General features: G+C 55.7%; 1 protein-coding gene across 2 annotated transcripts; it reads right to left on the bottom strand.

The window, feature by feature from the left end:
* Positions 1–326: 326 nt before the first annotated feature.
* On the bottom strand, positions 327–26120 carry Rasal1 (RAS protein activator like 1). Of its 2 annotated transcripts, none has more exons than XM_074061211.1 (21): positions 25691–26120; positions 22015–22083; positions 19726–19839; positions 19532–19593; positions 14015–14144; positions 12087–12168; positions 11861–11992; positions 10768–10856; positions 10246–10363; positions 9987–10140; positions 9598–9662; positions 9246–9358; positions 7882–8074; positions 5453–5590; positions 5048–5192; positions 3902–4074; positions 3011–3148; positions 2807–2942; positions 1846–1966; positions 1035–1111; positions 327–809 (listed from the first exon to the last, which is right to left on the bottom strand). In XM_074061211.1, exons 1-21 carry the CDS (start codon positions 25753–25755, stop codon positions 703–705), a joined length of 2421 nt encoding a protein of 806 aa, XP_073917312.1. In that variant the 5' UTR covers positions 25756–26120; the 3' UTR covers positions 327–702. The 2 variants fall into 2 exon arrangements, with proteins under 2 accessions (XP_073917312.1, XP_020012511.2); XM_020156922.2 differs by having other exon boundaries at positions 22027–22083; positions 25691–26118.

Below are 26120 nucleotides of genomic sequence, written 5' to 3'. Positions count from 1 at the left end.
GATTTCTAGGAAACAACCAAGGGGTGGTCTTGGGACCTCAGTGCCAGCAGCCCCTCCCTGCTCCCTCAGCTACCCACATGGAATCCAGTTTGAAAACCACACAACTAAGCTCACTTCCTTCTCATTTTATACAGGGTAAACTGAGGCACAGGGGGTGAGGGAAGAGCCTGGCCCAAGACCTCATGGGCTCCAAGGCTCGAGTCTGGCATGTTTGGTTCTAGGCCTGTCCTTCCTGAAGGTCCCCCAATTCTGGAAGCCTAAGGTTGGGGCCCTCAGCCAAGGGCAGGGTACAAAAGGATCAGTGAGGCTACAGGGACTGACCGACATGAAAGCAGGAGGGCTGAGCCCGTTTAGTGCCTATTTGGGGCAACACAACCACATGAGCGTGAGGATTTCAGGGACAGCTGTATCCAGCAGCTCAGGGCCAGGCTGGCTTCGTAGGTCTAGTAGAGTTGAGTCCATGAAGCAGACTCAAGGCTCAGACAATCCAGAGAGAGACTTGTTCAGTGCACAGCTGGCCCAGCCACAGGGATCCATGCACCAGCAGGACTCAGAGCACACAGGACTGAGCACCAAGCCTGGTCCGGGAACTTCCAAGCCACAGCATCAATGGGCACAGGACAGCCACAAGACTCCTGGGCCGGGGATGAGGAGGGCCCCCCAGCAACTTGCTCCTCCCTCCAGGCTGGTTCCAGCACTTCCTTAGGGCCGCTGCTGGAACTCTTCGTGGGCTCGGTCCAGATCCTCCAGCACATCTAGCAGGTGGGCAGCTACTGCCCTCTGCCGGGCCAGGACCTCAGGGCAGACCCCTGGGAAGAGACAGGGAACACAAGAAGTCATCTGGCCCCCACACTAGCCAGCACCCAGGCCCAGTGGCTTTCTCAGACTGCAGATTCATCTGGTGCCTGAGAATCCCAAAATGTACCCGTGCCCTGGGGCCTCCTGCTGGACTGGGAACAGGAGGGCAGGCTGGAGGACACAGGCTGTGCCCAGAAGCTGGGGAATAGGTCTGCAAAGGGGAACAGCGGCCTTACTGTGGGCAGTAATGGAGTCCTTTCCAGCGTCTGCCTCCAGGGCTGTGTCTGGGTTAAAATCTTCCAGGAATTTCATCCTGGAAGTCGAGAGGGAGAAAGACAAGGCTAACCTCAGATTTCCAGTCCTGATCCAACTCCTACTCCAGGCCCTTTCCATGTGTTAGCTCATTTAATTATCCCAAGAAACCTGCATGCTCACTATTCTACACAAATCACTGAGACACAGAGAGGTTCAGTACTTTGCCTAATGTCACACAGCATAACAACTGTTACTTTGTATCGAAGGTGAGCTATGTGCTACAAAGAGCTTTCCCTGGATTAGCTCCAGTGTGATCCTGAGGACGATGCAAAGGGGCTGGTACCACTGTTATCCCCACTTTCCAGATGAGGAACTGAGGTACAGAGAAGTGGAGTGACTTGTTCAAGGTCACACAGCCAGCAAACGGGCACCCCAGGATTTGAAAGCAGGAAAGGCCACTGCAGAACCCCCTGTAAGATGGGCTGGGACAGGTCTCTGTCACTAGGTGACAGTGATCTTCAGGCCAGGAAAGGGAAGGTCACAGGGAAACTCAAGAGACCAGCATTTATGAGTTGTGCTTGTGTCTCCCAAACCCCAAGTATTCAAAGACCCAGATCAACTCTGCCTTAGAACCCGCAGAGAACGCGTCCCAGACCCTGTCCCCCTCATACCCAGCCCCCCACCCGCCCGGGCTGCTTAGTTAACAAGCTGAAGAATGACTAAGAGAACGTAGGGAGGCCACACTGGCCTGACCTCTGGGGTCATAGGAAACAGACCAGTGGGTTCGCCCACCTGAGCTGGTCCCGCCCCAGGAGCAGCTGCCGGTACACCATCTGGGTCTCAGCGTCAGGATCCAGTGGGTCACTCCAGTCCCCCAGGGTGACAGCCGAGTGTGTACGGCTGCAGCCAGCAGCTGAGGGACACAGCATTGCCTCATTAAGAAGTCCTCCTGCTTGTGTCACCATGCCCTGCTCACCAGCCTCTAAAATCCCTCCCGGAGCCTGCAGCTCCCCCCAGTTTTGCTGAACCTTCCTTGCCACTCCCCTGGGGTCCTGAGCTGGCCTCCCTCCTCCCTGCCTCCACTTTGCCCAGCCCCCATGGCTCACCCCTCCCTATTCTCCTTCCCCATTCCAGGCTCTGGCCTTGGGGACCTTCCGTCTTCCAGCGCCCCTGACCACACAGGTCTGCCCATAGCATCCTCACCCACAATCTCCACGTCGCTCACGCCACAGGAAGCAGCACCACCTCCAGGAAGCCCCCTGTGATTCCCTAACCCCCTGGGGCTGGATCACCGGAGTTCCAAAGCCTCATTTGGCACTTGTAACATCGTTTTATAATTGTCTGGTTGAGGCTGTGGGTGTAGCTCGGTGGTAGAGCACTGCTTAGCATGAGTGAGGCCCTGCACTCCATCCCCCACGCCAACGTAATGATAGGGGCAATAATAATGATAATGATAATAGTACAATAGTTATCTAGCCTTCTTTGAGAACAAGCGCAGGCTGCCTGGACGGCTGGTGCACAGTGGGTACTTAAAAAAAAAAACCACAGTACCTCGTACTTAGTTAACACTATGTACCAAAGAGTGTTCTGGAAGGTAGGCGCTACCGTCCACCCCATCTCACAGCTAAAGCCACTGAGGCATAGAGAGGTTAAGACACTCGTCTCAGGTTGCACAGCCCGCCTAGACGGAAGCAGGATGCCCTTGATTGGCAGGTGTGGAGGGCGGAGCCTGCGGCCGGCCCCGCCCCCTCACCTGAGCGCTCGGCCCGCAGGCAGCAGGTCCAGCGCCCGCCGCGGAAGGCACCAGGGTGGCAGGAGGTCAGTTTGTCCTGGTTGGGGGCGCTGGCTTTGCGCAGAGCTGACAGCCATTGGTTGAGGTCGTTCACATTCTGCAAGGAATGAGGGCGTCAGGCCGTGGTGGGGGTGGGGGTGGGGGTGAGGAGATGGGGGACCTCACCTTGCACTGGAGGTAGGTGGTGTGCAGCGTCCCCGCGCCGTCCTGCGTCACCACCTGCATCACGTGCTGCAGCTGGAAGGCGCCCTCGTCCACGCGCTCCACAGCGCGGATGTGCGACACGGGGATGGAGGAGCGCACCTGGGGAGAGGCAATGGAGGCCTTAGGGCCCAGGACATCCGATCCTGGGCATCTGCGCTCTGTGTGCCTGTCCTTCGGTGTCCCAGCAGTCCTGCCCCATGCTAAGTGACCCAACCTCCGTGGACCTGATTCCTTCCCCTTCCTCCTCCTGACCATAGCTGCGCTTGGATGTGACTCATCCCAACAGACTGATCAACTCATCCAATTTCTGAGGCAGGGTCTGTAATTCTCCCCAATTTGTAGGTAAGGAAACTGAGGCATGAGGATAGTTGACTGTTCCAAGGTACTCAGGTGCTGGGGCCCATATTGGAACTCAGGGAACTGGTGCCTGGACCCTGATAAGGTGTTGATAAGGTGGACACAGCACCTGGCTGTGGCCAGTGAAAGTTGTCACTATCAGGGAATAAGTGAATGAATGCCCGGATGTGTTGACACACAGCTGGGCCCGTGCCTTGGACGAGTGTGTCCCATCTTGGGTGAGTCTGTGTAGCACGCAGCATAGACCTGGTGGAACCGTGTCCATGCCTGTGTGTGAGCACACCTGGGAGGTGCACAAAATGTCAAGTTATGCTAGCCAGTGGGGGGGGGGGCAGGTGGCCTGTCCCCGTCCTGTGCCACACGGGCCTCAAGCTGGGAGAGAAGTGAGTTTGGAGTTGCTTGGTTTTTAAGGCTCTCCAGGGCCTCCCCTCCCTTCACCCACAGCCTCAGTTTTCCTCAGGGGTGGGACCCCGTCCTCTGCAGCAGGAGCCTCACCTGCCACTCGGGGCTCCTGGCGTAGGAGAGGTTCTCTCCGCTCAGCCAGAAGTAGCGCTTCTTGAAGTCGAAGCGCGTGGCCAGGCCAGCGGGCTCCTCCTTGCGTTTCAGCAGGTAGCCTTCTCGAACGGTCGCCGAGGGTGGGACCAGGGCCCGGGCTGGACCTCCAGCCTCTGGGAAACAGGAGAAAGGAGGTGGAGGACAGGGAGATCTGTGCAGCCAGGCCTGCCCCACCCTGCCCTGGGGCACGAGGCTGGCCGTGGCTTTGCAGGTCACTCCCTCAACAGACAATAGCACCGCAGAAGCAAAGAGGCAAGGGCTGCAACACGGTCCCTGTGATCTCTCTCTGACTCCCGGGACCTGCAGGCGGCCAGAAGAGGTGTCCAGTCCAGGAATGTCCCAGATCCAGCCAAGCTCAGGGAGTCAGGTCACAGACCCCCCCTCTCCAGCACTGCAGGGACCCCACAGTGGTGACTGGGGCTCTACATTTCCATAGGTTGTTTCCCTTTGACTTGCACTCAGCTACGTCATGACCTTAACCCCACATCTCCTGCTTCGGTCTTATGGCTCCATTTCACTTCATGTCAAACCCCAAATCCTTCCCAACCCAGCCTCCACTCCCTGGACTCCTCTCTCCTCTGCTCCCTCCCATTCACTCTTCACTGGCCTCCTCGCTGTTGCAGTCTGCCCTGACCTCAGGGCCTTTGCACATGCTGTTCCCTGCTTGGAACATTCTTCCCCAGGATCCTTCTCTCTTCAACATATCACTCCCTTCCCAGAACTCCCTCCCCTTCTTTCTTTCTTTCTCCCTAACATACCATGTGATTTGCACATTCATCCTGTGGTCCCCACTGGAATGAAACTACGGGAGCAGGATGCTCCTCTGCCTCACTCACTGCTGTACCCCAAGGCAGGCATTCCGATCCCTGCAGGGCTCTCACAAGGCTGGGGTGCCCCTGAGGACAGAAGCCTGAGCTCTGTCCCTCTCTAGGACTTAGCACTTCTGCCAGACAATGTTAATCGACTGGCTGGCTAGCTGACCCACAGGTCCACCTTTTCAGTGCTGAGGAAGGGGGGAGAAGGACAGGTCCTGAGTGCTGCCCAGTGGGACAAGAAGGCAGGTGTGGCCAGGCCACAGGAGCTCACCCTCATCCCCGTCCACGTCTACCAGCTGGTCCAGAAAGTCCCGCACGCGTGAGACACTCTGCAGCAGGAAGGGGTGGAGGGGGGCCATCCATGGCTCTTTGCCCTGGCCCAGCTGCTGGCCTAGATTTCCGATGCTCTGCACAGCCTGGAGCGAAGGAGCAGAGCCCAGGACAAGGTCACTGCACAGATGAGGGCTCTGTGTGCACCCGATCTCAAATCAGTGCTCAGTGGGAGGAGCTATGCCCCAATTCCTTTATTCTGTTCCCTCCCAAGGCCTAGACCCACCTGGGACTTCCTGGTCCTATCGGGCATACTCAGAGCCCATCAGACCTCATGTTGCTGCTTTGCCAAGAATGGCCTAATTCACACTAAGGTGTAAATGACTGCTAGCCCCTGCCCCAGCACCTTGGCAAGCAGCAGCAGGGAGCGGCTGGTCTGGGGGTCTGCGTGATGGTCCCGGAGGTCAAACAGCTTTGGCGTGAGGATGGCCGGTGCAAAGAACCGCAGGAAGAGGAAAACACTGGTGGCCAGGTACTTCACATCCTGCCAAAGGAATGGCAGGTGAGAGGGCCAGAAGCCCATGGTCCAGCTGGGGAAACTGAGGCAGCAAAGACTAGGGATGGTGGTGCACAGGGAAGTGGGATGGAGATGGGTCTGGAGGTAGCCTGCCTCAGTTTCTCCAGCTAGACAATGGGGAACAACTCTAATCTTGCACAAGCAGTCTTAGCCAGACACAGGCAGCGTCATCATTCGCACTTTACCCATGAGGAAGCAGAGCCTCAGAGAGCCCAAGAGACTTGTCAAAGTCACACAGCTGAGGAGGACAGGAATCAGGATTTGAACCGAAGTCTATGACCTATGCTCACAAGACCTACGGTAATGAGGACACTTTGTGTGGCCTACACATAACACATTTAATCCTCAGATACCCCAGCGGAAAGGCGACCGTTTCCCCATTTTCCAGATAAGGAAACTGAGTCCAGCTTGGGAGCGCCCTGCCCTGGCCTTGTTCCTGGACAAGCTGCAGAGCTCAGCGCCCTGCAGATGTGCGGGGCCCCTTCGCCTGGCCTCTCCCTCCCCCTCTCGCACTTGCAGGGCTATATTGAGCCCTGTGTTTATTCCTGGGTGGTATTCACACCGAGGCAGAACCCATCCTGGAGCACCTCAGCCTTGCCAGGGGGCCCTGCGGGAGCTGGCACGTGGGGCCACCAAAGAAAGGAACGCCCTCTGCAAACTGCCACCTCCCACTGGCCCCATTCCGGGGTCACCATTGGCACTGACATCAGTTCTTAAGGTCCTTTCTACTTGCGGGGGACAGGGACCAGAGAAGCCATACAGCGCCGCCCAATGCTCCCCTCACCCCATTCCTACCCTGGAAGACTGGGACGTCCCCACTCCCTGCCCACCTTGGAGGCTACAACTGGGGGACACTGAGGTCACTGGGCTGTCCCCTTCCCTTGGTCTCCCCACCACAGTCACGTCCCACTTAACACCTCTGGCAGCCCAGGAGAGTGGGGTGCAAATGAAGCCACACCCCGGAACTTTCTCCTGGGGTAAGGGGAGAGGAGTGACCCCAGTGGAGGGTTGAGGAGTCAGACTGGAGTCCAGAACCCTTGGCAAAGGTGTTTTGACCTCTCTGGGCCTCAATTTCCCCATCTGTGAACAGGAGGTGCAGAGAGAGGTAGCAGAAGTCAAAGGCTCCTGGAACCAGGCTTACGTCTTGCGGCAAACTGAGTCTGCGGTCTGCATTTAGCTCTGCCTGAGCCTCACTGATGGCATTTGCCAGCCAGGACAAGAGCAGCTACCTTGGAAGTCATGCTGAGAATTACAAATCTAGGGTCTCAAACCCGCAGCCTACACACCACCCAACCACAAACAAGTAATGGTCAGCCCAAAGTGGTTTGGGTTCATTGTTTAGATGAATTAGCGCCATCTTAAAAATGAGAGACCTCATGTAAAATCCAGCATGATAACTTTTTTAAAAGTCCAGCTCTGAAAATGTTCTTGCTTGGCAACAATGACCTGTAACGGCCTCTTTATACAAGCTGTGGGAGTTGCATTTTGCCGCAGTCCTCACTACTCCCTACCGTCCCGCACCTGTCTTAAACCCAAAGCAGCTGAGTCACCAGCTTTTGTGTCAGTGTTGGGACAGTGCTGGCACCTGCAGGAGTCACTCTTGACCTTATTTGGGGGGGTTCCTACTAAACCTACTGAACATTTCCTTCCCTCCCGTCCCCCAGGTGAGACATACGCTGCTTACTTTGTGATTGGTGGTTATGGACAGCGACAGGGTCAGAACCGCCCCAGCGCCAGCCCTCCCTGGCTGTGTGACAGCCTCTCTGAGCCTCAGTTCCTCCTCTATAAAGTGAATAACACTGTACCCCGGTCACAGGGTAGTTGTGAGGTTAGAAAATGCGGACATGAACTGTCTGAAACAAGATCTGACCCACGGTCGGGGCTGCATGTAGTATGACCTGCCACCATCACTGCCACCATCACCACCACCATCACCACCACCATCACCACCACCACCACCATCACCACCACCATCACCATCACCGCCACCACCATCACTATCACCACCATCATCACCATCAGCTCATCTCCATCATTGTCACCATCATCTCATCACTGTCATCGTAACATCACCACCACCACCACCACCACCACCATTTTACCCTGGGTCCCAAACCTTCCAGGAGTGCTGCCCCACTTCTGCCAGGTACACAGTGCTCAATTCTGGGCAGCCGGGACCTAGTGCCATCCCTGCCCTGACTCTGCATGTGACCCTGGCACCACCGCCCCACAGCCCCACGGCCCAGAGCCCGTCCCACCTCGTGCTCCGCCCCAGGGAAGTGCTCCTCCACGCGGCATTGCAGCTGCTTGAAAGCCAGGCGCAGGGCGTGCGGGCAGCGTGGCACGGAGCCCACGATGGCGTCCACGAGGGGCCCCAGGTAGCCAGTCAGCAGCCCCACGCTGGTCTCCCGCACCTGCTCTTCCGAGGGTGTGCCCTTGAAGGAGATCCTCCTGTGGCAGGGTGGGGGACCCTCAGTCTCAGAGCACAGCATCTGCCACCTCAGAACCCCACCTCCTTACAATGCTTACTGCGGCACACACACTCAGCACATGTGCCCATCTCGGTCTTTGCACTGGCTGTTCCCCTGGCCTGGGACACTTATCCCTACATTCAGCTTAAATGGTCCCTCTTCAAAATGGCCATCCACCCACATCGCTCATCATCACAGGCCTTGGTTCTGTGGGTTTTCAGCTTGGACATGACACACATGCTTGCACCTCAGGGCCTTTGCACTTGCTGTTCCTCCTGCCTGGGACACCCTTCCACCCAATCACCATGACTCCCTCCCTCGCCACTTTCAAGTTCTGCTAAAGGTCCCCGTCTCCGAAGCTGTTCTCCCACCCTGAGCCCCTTTCAGCTTTCTTTTTGTCACCTGCTCTGGCCACCTTCACTAACATCCTGCTTCAGGTCATAGATGCTCTACCTCCCCCAGGAATGGGACCTGTGTCCCTTCGTTCCCTACTGTGTCCTCAGTGTTTGGCCAGAGCCTGGCACTCAGCAGTCTGAAATTCTCTCGTTTGTCTCTTCCTCTGTCTGCTCGGGGTCTGTCTTGCTCACACCCAGACTGGAGGCAGGACTGGAGGTTCCCAGCCCCATGGTGCCCTTGACCAATGGCCCCTGCACGGCAGCACTGAACCCTACTGCGTCAGGGGTGGCCAGGAGGTGTGGGCAAAACCGAAACGGAAGGAAAGACTCTGTCCTGTGCCCACCATCATTCCAAAGGACTGCCCACCACAGCTCCAGTGGCCCTGTGGGAGTGAACCCCCCAGCTGGAGGGGAGAAGGTTCTGAAAATAAAGGAGGCGAGGAATTTCCTCCCAGTGTCACAGAGGGCCCCTCGTCCACCTAGGCACACAGCCCCCATGCCTCTGTCTCCCCACGGTGATGAAATAACTGCACGGCCCAGTTAGTGTCCACAGGAACCACATTCACATCACAAAGGCCTGGCGTGGTGGAGCAAGGATTCGAACCCAGGAAGACAGAGCTTCTGAGTCCCGCCCAGTATCACTGCCCTACTCAGCCTGATGGCCCGGGGCTCCAGTGGGCAGCAGCCAGCCCCAGCCCCAGCCCCATGAAGACAAGGGGTGCCATGGGAAGGTCCAGCTGCCCTGGCTTTGCTCACCGGGCCCGGCTCAGGTCCATCTTGCAGGGGTCCAGCTCCATGTACTTCTTCTCCTCGAAGACCCGGCTGATCACCGGCCGCAAGACCTCATGCAGGTAGCGCATGCCCACGAGCTGGGGGCAGGGGCCACAGGGGCGACTGAGGGCAGGCAGGGAGCCCTGACCTGGGGGCACTGGGCCATGCGGGGTGAGGTTCAGAGCAAGGCTGGCCACATCCAAGGTCACCACCGAGGATGAGGCCAGGCACCAGCCACCAGCACCCAGCTCAGCCACCCAGGGCCACCTGAGGCCAGCCAGGCTCGGGGGTCCGGGAAGCAGTGGGAGGGAGCTGTCCCCAGCCCCACTGGACTCACCTTCATGAACTGTTCCATTGACTTAGATGCCAGGGAGTTAGAACGGAAGAGGACGTTGGGGTCAGCTGGGAGGACAGGGGACGTGTTTGCTGGGAATCAGGCTGGACCCAGTTCACCCAATGTGGCGGGGGTGGGGGCCAGGATTTTCCCATCCTCAAGAATCAGGGAGAGCCAAAGCATCAACCCCACCCATCAACAGCACAGAGGCCACACAGAGGCCCATCAGCAGCAAAGCCAAAGCCTGAAGCTGGGATTGGGGTGCACAGCACAGGAACTCCCCCACACTCAAGAGCCACCACCCTCAGCCTAGGGTGTCCCACTTCCCCCTCAGGGGTCCTCCTGCAGACCCACACTTGGGGAGGGACGTCAGGGGCTGTGAGGGCACTCACTGGTCCGAGCCACCTCACGCCGGGTGACATAGTCCAGGAAGGGTCCAGCCAGGCCCTGGCCCAGAAAGAGCTTCACCAGCTTGGTGGCAAGGTCTTGACGGCAGTCCCCGGAAGTCACCTCCTCCAGCACAGCCAGGGGGCTGGCAATGTCTTCCTGGGCAGGGACAGGAGGTTGACGAATGGCCTGGGGCCCCAGGATCCCAGAAAAGCCAGCTGGGGCCTCCGTGAGGCTGGACCCCAGCCCGCCTGGCACACCCACCTCCACGGGGCCCTGCACCGACCCCAGGAGCAGCTCGGCCAGGGGCTGATAGTACCGGGAGGGCAGCACACGGTCCTCGGCCAGGCGTACCTTCAGCCGCAGGGCACCCAGGTTCCCCCTGACGAGATAGGGAAGGGACAGTAGGAGGCAGGCAGGTGCGGACAGACCCTGACAGGTAGAAAGAGGACTGGACAGCACAGGCAGTGTGACAGGTGCGGCCAGAGTGGAACCATGTGGCTGGTGTCGGCACAGGAACAGTGTGGACAGGTGTGAAGCCATGTCTCAGGTGCAAACAGGAGAGGGTAGAGGTAGCATAAATGCGTGTGTGCAAGAATGGCCATGGCGGACAGATGGACAGGTGACAGGACCGGAAAGCCTGAGCACACAGGTGGAAAGGCACCCGAGAGGCCAACGCACACACCTAGTGAATGAAGTGGCAAGGCAGCGTAGACCCTTGGGGACCCCCACAGTAGAGGATGGTACCCAGAGAGTCCAGCTAGCCCTGTCTGGGCACACACTTACCCACAATCCTCTTCTGCTCTGGGAAAGGGCAGGAGGCGGAACCAGCCATTGGGTGGCTTCTGCAGCAGGACCTGTGGAGGGAACTCCACCTGCCGGACACACAGACCCTCCTGCTGCCATGCCCGCTCCCTCCCTCCCAGTCCCAAATTATTGGCTCCTGCTGGCATACATAGATAGGGCCTCTAGGGGACATTTAATTTACATTTGGGAAAACTAAGGCTCAGACAGGTTGTGTGACTGGCCCTAGGTCACACAGCTGCTAGAGGCAGCATGTCTGGTCTGGAGAGATACATATTTTATATTTTTATAGACTTTTATACTTTTTCCCTTTGGCTTTTTTGAGTCAGGGTCTCACTATGTAGTCCAGTCTAGCCTTGAACTCGTGATCCTCCTGCTTCAGCCTCCAAGCACTGGGATTACAGGTGTGCACCACCACACCTGGCACTGCACACGTAAGTTTTCACTTCTCTTGGATTTATGCTGAGAAGCGGAATTGCTGCTTCATACGCTGACTCTGTCTGTAACCATTTGAGGACCTGACAGGCTGTTTTCCCGGGCAGCTGTGCCACAATCCATGACGGCCACAACCACACGCCACTCTCATTTACTCCAGTCTGGCCTCCTACACCATCCGCCCTGAGTGCACAGCCACCATCACCACCATGTCCATTTTACAGATGCGGCAGCAGAGGGAAAGACCTGGAGCCCGTGTCCCAGGGTAGTGGGGGTTCTGGAGCCAGAGAGAGACCTGCATTGAGTCCGGGCTGTGCTGGTCTCAGTTGTAGGACCTTGAGAAAACCACTCCCCCTCCCTGAGCCTCAGTTTCCCCTTCTGTAAAAGGCGGGGAGGAGCACTAGCAGGCGGCCAGCACACACTCAGGTGCACCTCCGTCCCAGGAGACCCTGCACCCACCCTCTGGTCTCAGCAGGTTCCTGCGCCTGGGCAATGAGACCCTCACCGGTCACAGACTGACTGGGCACAAGAGGTGACCTGCACACCCCCTCTTGGGGCCCCAGGAGGCTCAGTCCTTCTCACCTCTCTGCCCCTTGAGGCACTAGGGAGCTATGGAGGACATCAAAGGGAGGGTGCTCACCATGCCCAAGAAGTCATTCTTGCCCACCATGTCCCAGTCCCAGAGCTCCACCCTCAGCGGGGATGGGGACCCCGGCATCTCCCGCAGCTCCAGCACCTCGTCCCAGTGTGGGAATCGTGTCCTCTTGATGGTCTGGGGGCAGGAAGTGGCCTGTGAGTGACAGCACAGAGGGCCCGCCCACTGCCAGGTGTCCCAGACCTGCCCGTCTTCCCGGCCCACTGCTCACCGAGGTCTCCAAACTCCGGCCGCCCCAGAACACACGCGCAAATGGGTCTGACGTGCCGGAGATGTCCCGGGGGGCCAGGTCCCTGGGGACAGAGGAGGAAAGAAGCGAGAAGTCACAGGACCCTTGGAGACCCGGGCCCAAGCCGGGCCTTGGAAAGGGGCTCGAGGAAGATCAGACGGATGGCACTGGTTTCCTAGGCAAGGAGCTCTTCCTCCATTCGGCCCCCTCACTACATCCGTGGGGACCCAGGGCTTCTGGTCACCCCACACCACCCATTTTCCACACGTGAAAACTGAGGCACAAAAGAACCAGGCTGGCATCACAAAATCCCACAAGGGAAGGTGCAGTGGGGAGGGGCAAGAGAGCCTCAGTTTCCCTGGAAGGGAGAGACCAGATCCAAGAATTCAAAGCCTGGCTGTGTACTCATTGGTTGGGTGACATTAGGAACAGTCACTTTGCCTCTCTGGGCCTCAGTTTCCCCACCTGGAAAATGGGAATGAGAGCAGAGCAACTTCACAGTGCCAAGGGTCAAGTGGGATGATGATACATAGTGCCTAGCTATGCATAGCCTGTGGCAAGAAGTGGTGAGTGCTCCACTCACTTATTCATTCAACAAACATGCATGCCCACACCCTCTTAGAAACAAAGAGAAGGCCTGAGACACGGACCTCCCTGCCTCCGATTGCCATGACAACTTAAAAGCCTCACTCGACTCAGCTTTCCCTCTCTCCTTCATGAGGCCCCCAAATTCAGAAACATTCCCCCCATCACCAGGGGCTGCCAGCTTCCTCCTCTCTCTCTCACTTCTCAGCCTCACCCAGCATCCAAAGCTTTTGGTTTCCTAGGAGCCAACATAGTTGCTAAGCGACAGCCATCGGTCCCTCTCCTGCTTGCACAGATCTCGCATGGCCTTGTGACTGGGGAGGGGGCCACAAGCAGAAAGCAGCCAAGGCTCCAGGGCCTCCTGTTGAATCCTGAAGCCTGTCCCTTCCTCCTTGGTTCATCCCTCATCCAGCTGAGATCAAGGCTGGGAGGAGAAATCTGGAGGTGGTGGAAGAGGCTCAGAGAGGGCAAGGAAGGGTTTTATGGCCACACAGCAAGCTAGAAATATAGATGGATGAACAGTGGCCTAAAAGTGAGGGTCAGAGGAGACAGTTGTGGAAAAGGCAGAAAAGTGGGATGGAAGACGAGAGGGAAGGTGGGGGGGTTTGTTAAGGGAGAGCCTGAGGTGAGGGTTGAGGAAAGGCAGTGGCAAGAAGACCATGGCTGCTGGTGAGCTGGTGCTCCTAAGAGGCCATCTGTAGGGTTTTCTGGTCCTGCTTGTCTTCCTTCAGGATAGCACTGACCCTCCCACCCCCTTGGCCCAGTCAGTGTGATTGGTTCAGAGACACGAATGTGCCCCAGGCTGAGCCAATCAAATTCACGCCAGGGCATTGCTTGGAAAGAAGACCTTTGTCAATTGGAGTGGCTCGGTGGGTGGGATGCCAGCCTGGGGTGCCAGGGTCACCTTGTCCCACCTTAGGGAGAGGCTGCCTGAGAATGAAGCTGGGAGGGAGGGGTAGGCAAAGACAGCAGGGTCAAAGAGCCAGGGTCATCGTGTCGCCCTTTGAGCTCCTGGATCCAGCCATGCCTGAAGCTACTGCTTGGTCCTATGAACAAGCGACAGTGGGTGCAAGTTGATTCTCTGTCAGTTACAATCTGATGAATTCACCCTGCACTTATCTGTCTGGCCATCATCCTGAGTGTCTGGTCCTCTGTTGCAGGTCACAATATTTTTTTGTGATTTGTCACCCTCACACCCCCTGGGCTGTTTGAGCATACGGGGATCCTGTGTGAGTCCAGATGTTTCTGGAGTGAGGGAGTCTCGAACACCTAGCAGCTGAGGAGACCCAGGGATTCCTGCTGGCACCATGGCCATCGAGACGTACCTGGCCTGGCGCACATGGCAGCGAAGGGATCGGCCCCGTGCATCCTCCAGCACCTGCACCGCCAGGCAGATCTCGCCCTGCACCTCGGCATCCGGGTCCACGCGGCTCAGGTTGATCCAGCTGTCGATGCCTGGTGGACAGACGCACGGACGTCTGTTAACAGCTGTGCCGGCTTAAAATCCTACCAGTGTCAACCATGAGCCAGATCACTGGCTTCTCTGTCAGCCCTCCGATGTAGGTGCTGCAATTAGCACCATGTCCAGCTGGGGAAAGTGAGGCACAAGAGAGACTGCACGTGACCCCACACCCAGAAAATGGCAGAGCGAGAGTTTGAACCCAGGCAGTGTAGCTCTGGGGCCAACACTCTGAGCCCTGTGCTGCCTCTCCCTTGTCACCCCATCACTCAATCCCTATACACTATACAGCACGGGCTGCTCTCGAACTCATGATCCTTCAGCCTCAGCCTCCCGAGTGCTGGGATGACAGGTGTACACCACCATGCCCAGTCTTTTCTTCCTTATTTAAGGACTATGTCTTTGATGTTCTGCAGTTTTAGCACAATGGGACACGGATTCTTTAAATATGCTTATTATACCTTGTGTTTCTCCTACTTATGGAATCAAATCTTTCCTTCAATTCTGGAAAAACCTAGGCCATCAATTTTGTTGTGATTTTTTTTTTTTTTCCTGCAGTACTGGGGTTTGAACTCAAGGCCTTGTGCTTCGTAGGCAGGTGCTCTACCACTTCAGCCACATCTCCAGTCCTTCTTGCTTTAATTATTTTTTCAGATAGGATCTCATGCCTGAGGTGGCCTCAGACTACAGTCCTCCCATTGCTGGGATTATAGGCATGCACTACCATACCCGGCAGTTGTAATCATTTTCACTCCCTGGTTTTCAAAATTTTTAACTTCCCCTCACTAATATTTTCTCTTCTCTCTTCCAGGAACTCAAACGAAATGGATGTGGTCGATCTTCACAGTTGTTTCCTGAGTCTCTTCGCATTGGCCTCCTCCTGTCTCTCCAAGGTGACTTTGAACAATCCATGCTTCCAGGTTTTTCCTCCCATTCACTGTGTCTCGCTTCAGCTCTGAACACACTCTTGTGGAACTCAGACCCTTCGTATCTTATTTCGACAATTCTGCTTCTCTCTGAAAGTTTCTTTGGTTATCTTAAACATCTGCCTACTCTTTGTTTACTGATTTATTTATTTGTGGTGCCAGCAAATTAAACCCAGGGCCTTGTGGAGGCTAGAACTGCGTTGTCCGACACAGGTTTGTTTTTTTAATTTTTTGCTGTTATTGTCGGCATTTCTTAGGACTGCACCTGTTGTTTCTGTAAATATTTGATTGCATGCGCGCAGTCCTGGGGACTGAACGCAGAGCCTAACACGCTGCTGCTTGAGCCGTGCTCGCGGTCCGATTCTTGAAATCAAGGAAGACATAAGGACAGCATCTAAAGGCTGCGTGGGTGTTGCTGGTTCTGGATCCTGTGGACTCTTGCTCATGGTGGCCGGCTTCCTTGTGTGTGTGCTGCTCTTTGACTGGAGGCCATGCTTGCTCCGTCTCCCTCTGTGGAGAACCTCAGGCTGGGCAGGATGCACGCTTTGCAGCCCTTTGAGGGTGTCGGCCTACAGGGACCCTTGTCCACCCACCACATTCACCTTCTGCTGACCTTGATGTTGACATCTACGTTCAGGGAAATCCTCTCTTCTTCCCTTGCTTGCTACTCGCTCCTCCCTGTGGGGTTTAGAGTGTGGCTTGGGGTCGGGGAAATACTGAGGGCTTTTCCTTCCTTACGGCAAGTCTAAAGCAGTACTGGGAGCCCTCATTGACCCCGATCGCCCTGCTACGGCAGTGGGGGGTCTAATTCCTCCCCACAGGCGGTTGGAGTAGAAGCCCCATGTCACTTCTATCTCTGCTGCCACCCCCATGTCCAGGAAGCCACCAGGTCTGTCACTCTGTCATTGCAACAGGCTCCTAAGTGATCTGCGTCCAACCTTGCCCCCTGTGACCCTCTTTCCACGAAGCAGCCATAGGCTCTTCTGTCACTCATCTCCTGATAACATAGCCCCAGTTCGTTCACTGTCTTGCTCCAGAATCATCAATGGCCCCCCATTGTCTCCAGAAGAAAACACAGACTCCAGTCTGGCCCCCACAGTCACACCAACCAATCACCACCAAGAGCTCCATGTGGCCTTGTGACTCTGGAAGGAAATCTGTCCTTGTGTCTATACCTAAGCACTTTCAAGGACCAAAGGAAGCCTTGGTGAGAAAAGCTCACTTTTCTTCCGCCATGAAGCCCTCTGAGAGCCCATGGACCCTCACTACCCTCTTCCACCATCACACTGGTGACATCCACCTACCTCCACCTGCACAAGCAGACACATGTCCCCCTTCCTTCTTTTCTTGCTCCCTGATCTCTGCGTTTTACTAGTCCATGAGCAACCAGAAACCAGGGCTCCAGTCGGTCAACCCCACGCCCTGGGGTGGATATTCAACAACACTGAGTACAGCCCAGTGGGCAGGTTGGGGACACAAACTCAGAGGACACCCACAACCTCTGTGCTCAACTCTGAGACTGCCACCATGGGGCAGTCACCTCCCCTCAGCACGCCACATGAATGGCCACGGTGGCAGGGCACAGGTCACTGGAGGGTCGTGAGGACTCAGGAAAGAGCAGGTGGCAGCAGCATGGTAATCACTCATCAGATAGCAGCAGTCGTCACTGTGATGGCCGGCAACTCAGTCCCATGGAAGAAAAATGGATTATTCAAAAAACGGTGTTGAGACAATTAGCAAAAAAGTAATAAAGTTCAATTTTATCTCCACGCCTCAGGTCTGCATATATTCCAAGAAGATATAAAAATGAGATAAAACACTGCTAGCAGGAATCATGCCAAAAAAGGGGTTTTTTTTAGGGTTGGAGGAGTGGCTCAGGTGGTAGAGCACCTCCCTAACAAGCATGGGGTCCTGAGTTCAAACCCCAATACCACTGAAAAAAATTGTTTTTACCAGAATCTTAGAATTAGGAAGATCTTTTAATGCATAACAGAAAATCAGGAATATATATCCAGATAGATAGATAGATAGACAGATAGGTGGATAGGTGAGTGAATAGATGGATGGACAGACAGATGGACAGATGATAGATAGATGGATAGATAGGTGGATAGGTAGATAGGTGGGTGGATGGATGGATGGATGGACAGATGGACAGATAGATGATAGATAGATGGATAGATAGATGGATAGGTGGATAGGTGGGTAGATGGATGGGATGGATGGATGGATGGACAGACAGATAGAATGAAAGATAGATTCTAAAGTTGACTACAAAAAAAGAAACAATCTTAATACATGGCAAAAATCACAGGTGAAGAAAAAATAAAAGAGGGCAATATTTTTGGTTCAAATGACAATGAGTTTGTATCTAATGAATAAAAAGCTTCCCCAAATCAATAACCAAAGGCAAACAACCCAGAGGGCAAAAATGCACATACAACGTACATCAACAACAGGCCAGGAAAGGAAAACAGTGAGTCTTAAACCTATAAAAACATTTAAAAAAAAAAAAAAGATGTTTAAAGCTGGGTGCCGGTGGCTCATTCCTGTAATCCTAGCTACTTGTGAGGCTGAGATTAGGAGGACCATGGTTTGAGGCCAGCCCTAGCAAATAGTTTGTGAGACTCCATCTTCCCAAGCAAAATGGACTGGAGGTGTGGCTTGAGCAGTACAGTACCTGCTGTGCAAACACAAAGCTCTGAGTTCAAACCCCAATCTCACCAAAAAAACAAAAGGTGTTCGGCCCAGGTGTGGTGGTGCACACCTGTAATCCCAACTCTTGGGTTGCTGAAGCAGGAGGAGCTCAGCGTGGCCTTTTCTCAAAAACCAAACAAAAAGAGGTGTTCGATCTCACTCAGAGAGATGCAAAATAAAGCCACACTAAGAGGCAATTTTTTTTTGCCTATCAGATACAAGATTTAGAAGTTTGATAACTGTTACAAAGGTGTGGAGGGGTGAGTCACAGGTAACTCTCAGGTGTGCAAACATGTGTGCTTTGATTCACCAGATCTAGGGATTTATGTGACAGATGGTACAGCTTGTAAACATGGTGGGGTCATGTTGATACAAGGAAATTCATTGCCTTGGTGTTTGAACTAGGAAACTCTTAATAACAACCCAGACGCTATCAGCAGGGGACAAGCCATCACACAGTGGAGTGCCACCATGTCACACAGAGACAAAGACGGCAGAAACCCCTGGGGCGCTGTTATGGGAAGATCTCAAAGACAGACAGTGATGTTAAAAAAAAAAAAAAAAAAGGTACAGAACAGGTGAGTGTGGCACACACTGCAAAACTGCAGCTCAGACCCATACAACCCTGGTTCAAATCTTGGCTGTCTCAATAATAACTTGGTGATCTCGTGCAAGTCATGTAACTCAATGTGCCTCAGTACTCACTGAAGATAGGGCGCGATCGGGCCTGTAACCTCAGAGGCAGAAGCAGGAGGATCTCGAGTTCAAGGTCAGCCTGCGGTATGCAGTAAGAAGTGTATAGTAAGATTACCCGCCTCTCGTCAGGTCATTCTGAAAATTAGGTGAGTCGGTATCCGTAAAGAACTTAGAAGGTGTTCGAATGCAGCAAGCACTATATAAGTGTTCACTGCTGTTACCATTGTTCTTGCTTGTCCAGAAGGACATAAAGGAGGTGGCACCCATTCCCCCAGGTAGGAGCCAGCGGCTGCCTGCTTACTGTGCACTGCAAACGCTGAGCTATGCAGAAGAGTTAACTGATCCATAAACAAACTGAATTAGAAATTAAAATTAACAACAAAACAGCTACCAGGCTCTACCAGGTGGCAGGGCGCTCACCTGGCATGCATCAAGCCCTGGGTTCAAATCCCAGTACCCTGAGGGGTGAACAGAATGAAAGTACACTGCACACATACATATGGAGATGGCATAATGAAATCCACAAAAGACTGTTTGAAAAGTAGGGGAGGGCTGGTGGCTTCACACCTATAAGCCTAGCTACTTGGGAGGCTGAGATTGGGAGGACTGTGGTTCGAGGCCAGCCTGGGCAAATAGTTCACAAGATCCCATCTCCAAAAATAACCGGAGCAAAATGGACTGGAGGTGTGGCTCAAGTGGTAGAGAGCCTGCTTTCCAAGTGCAAAGCCCTGAGTTCAAACCCTAGTCCGGAGACAGAGAGAGAGAGAGAGAGAGAGGGAGAGAGAGAAAGAGAGAGAGAGAAGGAAAAAGCAAGGAGGCAGGAGAGGGAAGATAGGAATAAAAGGAGGGATGAACTTGTTCAAGGTACACTGTGTATATGGAATTATCACAATGAAATCCCATTGTGTTATTAATGTATAATAATTAAAAACCAAAATTTAAAAACCCAGTACTGTTAAAAAAAAAAAAAAAACAGAAATAATTGACCACGGGAGAAGGCTCGGAGGCTCTGTGTCTGTCACAGCTCTCCTCCCCTGTCCACCTGGGCCTGCGCTGTCACCCACCTCGGGGGTCTGCGGTGATCGCCTCCTTGCTCAGAGAGATCTTGCCGATGACGTCATCGTGCCTGCAGAAAGGTGGCAGGTGAGGGTCCGAGGCCAGGGCCCCACCGGCCCGCGGAGCACAGGGTGACCAGAGCTGGAGGCAAACTTTGCTGTGGATTGGGTCCCCACTCGCACCCCAGCTGCCCTGCACTCACCCGACGGTGTCCTGATCCAGCACGTAGAAGGCCAGGTGGTGGAAGTCCAGCGGCAGGTGCACGGTGTACTCCTCTCCCCAGAAGGGGCTCAGACTCCGCCAGACGGTGGCTGTCCTGTGAGAGGACACAGGGGCTGGAGCTTCAGCCATGCGGGCAGCCAATGACCCAGACCCAGACACCAAACACTCGAGACCTCACAAACACCCCCACGACAGGCACTGCACGGCACACACACCTAGAACCTAGACACGCACACACACGCCCAGACTCGGACATGCTGGAGATCTCAACACACACATGTACACGCACAGACTCAGGGGGCAAAACACACACAACCCTACACACACACACACACACACACACGCACACACACGGGGCCCCAACACACAGCCAGACTCACACAGAAAGAGAAAGAGCAAAAGACACACAGAGACTCACAGAAATGTGTGTGCACAAGCCACACACACAGGGACACACAGAGACAGACACACCAGCTGCTCCCAGGAAACCAGACACATCCCCACATACGCAGACACATGTAGACATCCTCAGATATTTCTAGAAACACATACCTATGTCCTTGTAAATACAGACCCAGTCGCCCAGACAGAATGTGAAGACACTGCTCACATCCTCACAGTGACACAGGGAGCCACACTCACTCAACACACAGACGCACAGTCACTGGCACACACACAGTTCTGTTCACGCATTCCCTCCTGATCCTCACGGGGACTTTGGAAGAACTCCCGTAATCAGGGTTGGCTTGGTGGCACCTGAGCGTGGGGGTGTCACACTCCTGCAGGAGTTAGGCAAAAGACAGAGGGCAAGGAGGACAGGTGTTCCAGGTGGCCCGTACAGCATGTGCAAAGGCCCCGAGGCAGTAGGGAGCCGCAACAGGAAGATGTCGGGTGAGGAGGGGGAACAGGAAAAGCCGTAAGCAAGGGGGATCACAGAGCGGCTGGGGACCGTGACAAGTGCACCCACCACACACGCACGTGCACACACACACCATTTGCCTGGTGAAGACACACCCAGCTATGGATGCAAGATTGAGTTCCCCCACCTGCTGCTTCCTTCCTCCCTCCTCTGGTCACAGTCCTCCCACAAAGAGTGCACACACATGCACACAGGCTCCGCCCTCTCCGTCCACCCCAGGGACACTGCCGTCAGATGGATCCTCAGAGGAGCTTCCTCCACACACACTCATCCCCTCCCCCACCCCAGTCCCTCAGCTGGCAGCTCCTTAAGCCCAGAGAGGGGTAGGTAGCAGCCTGGGGTCACACAGAAAAACAATAGGTAGAAAGGAGCAGCCTGAGCCCTGGGGGTCCACAGAGGGATCAGATGCAGCCAAGCTGCCGTGGGTTCCCTGCCCCACCCACTTCCAGGCCCAGCTGGACCAGAACCAGTGCCAGGAACATCCTGAATTCTGCTGTCTCCATAGGAACCAAGGCCTCAGCCACCAGCCCACCCACCTCCTTTGGCCTGCAGGGGTGGGAGCCCAGCCCAGCCCTGCCCGATGCCCCCTCAGAGTCTCCCTCACACACACACACATCTGCACCTCCTCCTGGTGTCACTCCATGCCTCTGTGCCCACGGAAGCAGGCTGGTGCTCACGTGTGTGTGCAGGCCAGCCCATGTGCACATGCACACACAACACACCAGTGCACCCGCACACCCCAGGTCATGCACACAGGCATTCACACCAGCTCTGCAACCCCCACTGCACACTCACAAGTGGGCCCAGCTGGGCAGGCCCACGCACACACCCGCACGCTCACACACACACCCCAGCACCCGCAGCAACCCAGCAGGCTCGGAACCAGCCAGTCCAGCCAAGCGTGAGATGCCCGCCCCAGGGAGGCCACACGGGAGGAGGCGCGGATTGGCAGCAGCTGAGTCAGCCCCAGGGAGCCGAAGGGACACCCTGGGTCCAGAGGCAGAGGGTATTCAGCCAGTTGGTGTGTTGCATGGGGACAGCAGCTGGCAGCTTTGGCTGTCCGCCCCAGAGAGGCCAGGCCACAAAGCAATCACTTTCAGACCTGCAAGTCCCCTGGGTGAGCACTGCTCCCTCCAGCTCCTATTTTTTAGGGGAGGGTTTGGTTTTTCAAGGCAGGTTCTTTCTACATAGGCCACACTGGCCTTGAATTTGTGATCCTTCTACCTGTACCTCCCAAGTTTTGGGATTACAGGCATGTGCCACCATGCCCACCTCCAGTTCCTCTTTGGAGCATGAACTCATTCCTGGGTTCCCCATGTCTAGAAAAAGCCCCTTCCCCACTGCCCTCACCCCACTTCACACCTGGCCACCACTTCATCATCCACTTTCACCAGGCAGTAGGGGTCACTGCTTCCGGACCTGCAAAGAGAGAGGTTGAGGAGGGGCTGGAAAGAGCAGCACTGAGTAGGGAGTCCCAGTCCACTTTATTATTCAGACAGGGGAAGCTGAAGTCCAGAGAGGAGAGGGGCTCGTCCAGGGTCACACACAGTCACTCAGGGTCCTCAGCAGAAGACACCACCCACCCACTGTATTTATAATCTGTGGGCTTCCACTGGAGAAAACAGAGCACTAAGACCAGAAAGTGCACAGTCCTGACCCCAGACAGCCCCGGGCAGTCGTCAAGTGTGTGTGGTTTATCAACACTCAGCTGTGCCACCCCCTAGGGCATCTGCCTGGCACGCCCCTTACCCTCTCCAGGCCTCAGTTTTACTGTAAATCAAGAAGAACATTATCACACACCTCTGAGGGGGCTGGAGGGATGAAAAGAGAGGGTGGGGGAGCTGGACCACGGGGTGCCCCACCTCCAGCCTCGACGCCAGCCTGGGGGTAACCATTGTCCTCCCCTGCTCCTTGTTTCATTGGGAGTTTCCCCGGGGAGGGGACCCCATTCTGCAGGCACACACCAGGGGATCCAGACTTCACAACTGAACCAACCATATCACCTTGGACACTCATGAGCCCTCGGTCAATCAAAGCCAACTCCATCCCCCCTTCATAATAGCAGTCACTGTTAAATCACAAACTGTCTACCAGGGTCTTCACTCAAACCTCCATTCAAAAGTCACCTGCCCAGTGTGGCGGTCCCTGCCCACCACTGCCCTGTCTAAAATAACCATGTAAGCCATTCGCAATGGCCTTCACTCATAGTCCCAGCTATCTGGGAGGCTGAGGCAGGAGGATGGCTTGAATCCGGGAGTCTGAGGCCAGTATGACCACAATGGGGAAACCAAGCCTCTATCAATACATAAATAAATAAATAGCCCCCGTGAGTACCCCAAATCGTCCCACTCCCTGTTTCTGTGTCTCATGTCTGACTCCCGCTTCGTCACAACTTCTGAACCATGGGGAACAGGCTGTACCCCATCTCTACCTTCGATCCTACGGACAGTTCTGAATGGGTAGATGTGTGGAGTGCACACTCTGAGAAGGAAGGAATGGGGACAGGATTGTAACCCAGGTCGATGGGACCTGCTCTCTGCAATGTCCCCTTTGTACCCATCCAAATGTCCTTCTCCCTCTCTCTCTCTCTCTGCCACCCCCTCTCTATTCAGTCTCTCACAGACTCACAAATGTCAGGGAACAGACTTGTTGGCACTAAAAGTTGACTCCAACCTGAGCTTTGGCTGGATGAGCCCTTTGTCATGCCTCAGTTTCCCTTTCTGGACTCCTTCCCTTACCCTCCCCACCCGCTGCCGGCCCCACATTCCCAAGCCTCCATTTCCCTATCTGGTTTCTTCCCTGGCGGTGTCTCTGTGTTTCTCTCTGAGTTCCACCTCTGAATCCCCATTTGAGTGGTGCCCCTGGCCTCAGTTTCCCCTCTGGACACGTGGTGCCCTGCATGTTCCTTTCCCCCCAGGGTTCTCTTTCCTTGCGTTTCCTTTGGCACACTTTTGTTCCTCAGTTTCCCCAGAGCAGATGTGGCTCAGCCTGTCTGGGATCCCATTAGCACAGGGCCAGGAGGCGGCCCCTCCGAGGGACCCAGCCTGACCTCCATGACCTCCGACCCCTCACGGGAGCAAAGCTCAGCACAGCTGTTCCAGGGCTCTGATGCAGGCACAAGGCCTTATCGAGCTGTCATCAGGTAGGGGCCAGGGTGGGGTGGTGGGAGGGGCTGGCCTTTTCCAGAGCCCGGCTGTCCCACGGCCCCTGCTCCAGTGCAACATAAGAAAGAGGCCTCTTGGCCGTTGCCTGCCTCGTCTGGTTTGTCTGCAGAGGTGGTCTGCATCTAAATCCTCGCTGTGTGACCTTAGGCAAATGACTGCCTCTCTGGTCCTCAGTCTCCCTATTTGTAAAATAGAGACACCAAGAGGACCACAGGAAGTGTTAAGCATGGGACCTGTCCACAGTAACCTCTCAATGACAGACAGTAGCTATTGTCAACAATTGAAACGACTTTAAAGAGAGGGTACAGACTCCTCCCAGGCGAGGCTGGCCATAGCCAGGTCTCAGAGTCTGCGCCCTCAGCCTTAAGAGAGGGCAGAGACACATCCTACCCAAGAGCCTCCCGGCACAGAAATCCCAGCTCTGAGTGCTGGGCTACAGTGGCACCTCCTCACCCTTGCTCTGGGGTATGACCCACCTCAGAGCTTACCTTGGCAAGGGAAGTGGAGGGAGCCAAGGTGGCTGAGAGATGCAGAAACAAGAGGTGACTAAAATTCCCTCCAAGGAGATGCAGGGACCCCTGTGAGCCAGGGTCCCAACCCAGGGGGAACACCTGCCACCAGCTGATAACCTTCCATCCAGTACAGGTGGAGGAGCAGGATCTCAGTTACCTCAGTTACACGGGGTCTTGGGCCTTAGGCATCCCTGCCGGGCACCTAACCCTGCCCTCATGGCGCATGCATTTCAAAATATAATTCTTAGGAACTCTGAGGGACACCTCAAAAAGAGGGGAGCAGGGGGGCTGGACCAGTCGGTCTCCTTTTTTATTTCAGTTGCCTGTATATTGGGGTAATTGGTGGCCAAAATCTCTCTACACAGCTCCCTACACTAGGCACAGTGCTGGGGGGTGGAGAGGTTCCTGAAATCACAGGTGGGATATGGAGCCCCCAGCTTGGAGGACTGACACAGAGCTAAGTTCCAACCTTGACCTCAGCGAAGACTCCAAATCCATGTTCCTGGTCACCTTGACACAGGTAAGCCCTAACAGGTCCTCCACCCTCACAGCTGGATGTGGCATCCAGATGGTCACTCTGTCCCCAGCTCCCACTGACCAGATGGGAAACCAAGACCCAGAAAGAGTCAGGTTCAAGGTCACCCAGCAAACATCCTTCCAAGGCTCCTATACCTGTCCCAGGTGCTGACACCCTCAGAGCCCCTTCTGGGCTTCAGGCCAAGCAGGAGGGGAGACTTCCCTTATACTGCTGAGTCAGCAACTGCTGACTCAGTCCTGGGGAGCAGAGCCAGGAACTGGGATAAAGGAAGCCCAAGAGACCCCAGCCCATCACACGTGGGTGGGTGATGGTCGTTTGGGGGACTGGGAAGTCAGTGGTTCTTCAAGCAGTTCACCATCCTGGAAAAGCCCACGGTTGGGGGGGCGGTGGCAGCTACAAGACTGGGGTGCTCAGTGCCATGGGTCAGAGGATTCCAGAGGGGCCACCCGGTGACACTTTGCACACAGAATGCGTGGGCCCATCTGGATTCACAGCCCTACTGGCTCCTCGGGGTTCCCTTGTTACCCCCCTTCCGCCAGACCTCAGGAAGCCCCACCTCCAGCACCTGCCTGGACTAAGGAACAGATATAGTAGGGACCCCACAATCGGCTCTCCGGCTCCCCTGGAGTACATCCTGGGAACAAAGACACCCTCCTTCCCGGGGGGCGAGGCGGGGCATCTGCTAAGCCTGGGCCACCCCTCCCAGCAGGACAGCAAGGCGCGCGGGGCCTCTTGCCCGGGTGGCGGCGGACGTGGCCCAGTACCGGGTCGCAGATAAGGACCCGCGTCCCCCAGGCGCCCCGGGTACTCACACGTCCTTGGCGGGCAGCGCCCGGCCCTCCACCACGCGGATATTCAGGTGGCTGCTCTTGGCCATGGCGCCCAACCCCAAACTTTCCGGGCAAGAGGGCGCCCAGGTTCCGAGGCTGGACCAGCGGGCGTCTACATGTCACCAGCTGCGAGCCTGGCGCCCTGTCCCGGGGTCCCGGCGCCACCTGTCCAAGACGCGCGGGGCTGGGCTGGTCGGGGATCGGAAGGAGGAGAAGCAATCGGTCCCCTGGGGAGGGGGCGCCCCCCGGGGCTCCACAGGTAGGAGCTCGGTGCGGGAGGCGCGTGCGGGGGACACAACCGGCTCTTCGCCTCGCTCTGGAGCTCCGGGAGGACCGACTGGGCGGGCAGGGGGCGGGAGGGGGAGGCCCAGGGCCGTCCCCCAAATCCCGCCTCCCACGGTGTCCCCAGCCC

This window comes from Castor canadensis, chromosome 18 (genome assembly GCF_047511655.1).
Source record: "Castor canadensis chromosome 18, mCasCan1.hap1v2, whole genome shotgun sequence".
In the NCBI taxonomy this organism is placed as follows: Eukaryota; Metazoa; Chordata; class Mammalia; order Rodentia; family Castoridae; genus Castor; species Castor canadensis.
The sequence above is the reverse complement of the archived record's forward strand: the minus strand, read 5'-3'. Positions and strand labels throughout refer to the sequence as shown.

Coding starts and splice junctions, on each gene's coding strand:
- Rasal1 (XM_074061211.1), bottom strand. CDS start 25,755: ATGGCCAAGAGCAGCCACCTGAATATCCGCGTGGTGGAGGGCCGGGCG. Junction 9,663..9,986: donor GCGTGAGGTGGCTCGGACCA/GTGAGTGCCCTC, acceptor CTGTCCTCCCAG/CTGACCCCAACGTCCTCTTC. Junction 4,075..5,047: donor AGACGTGGACGGGGATGAGG/GTGAGCTCCTGT, acceptor CCTGTTTCCCAG/AGGCTGGAGGTCCAGCCCGG.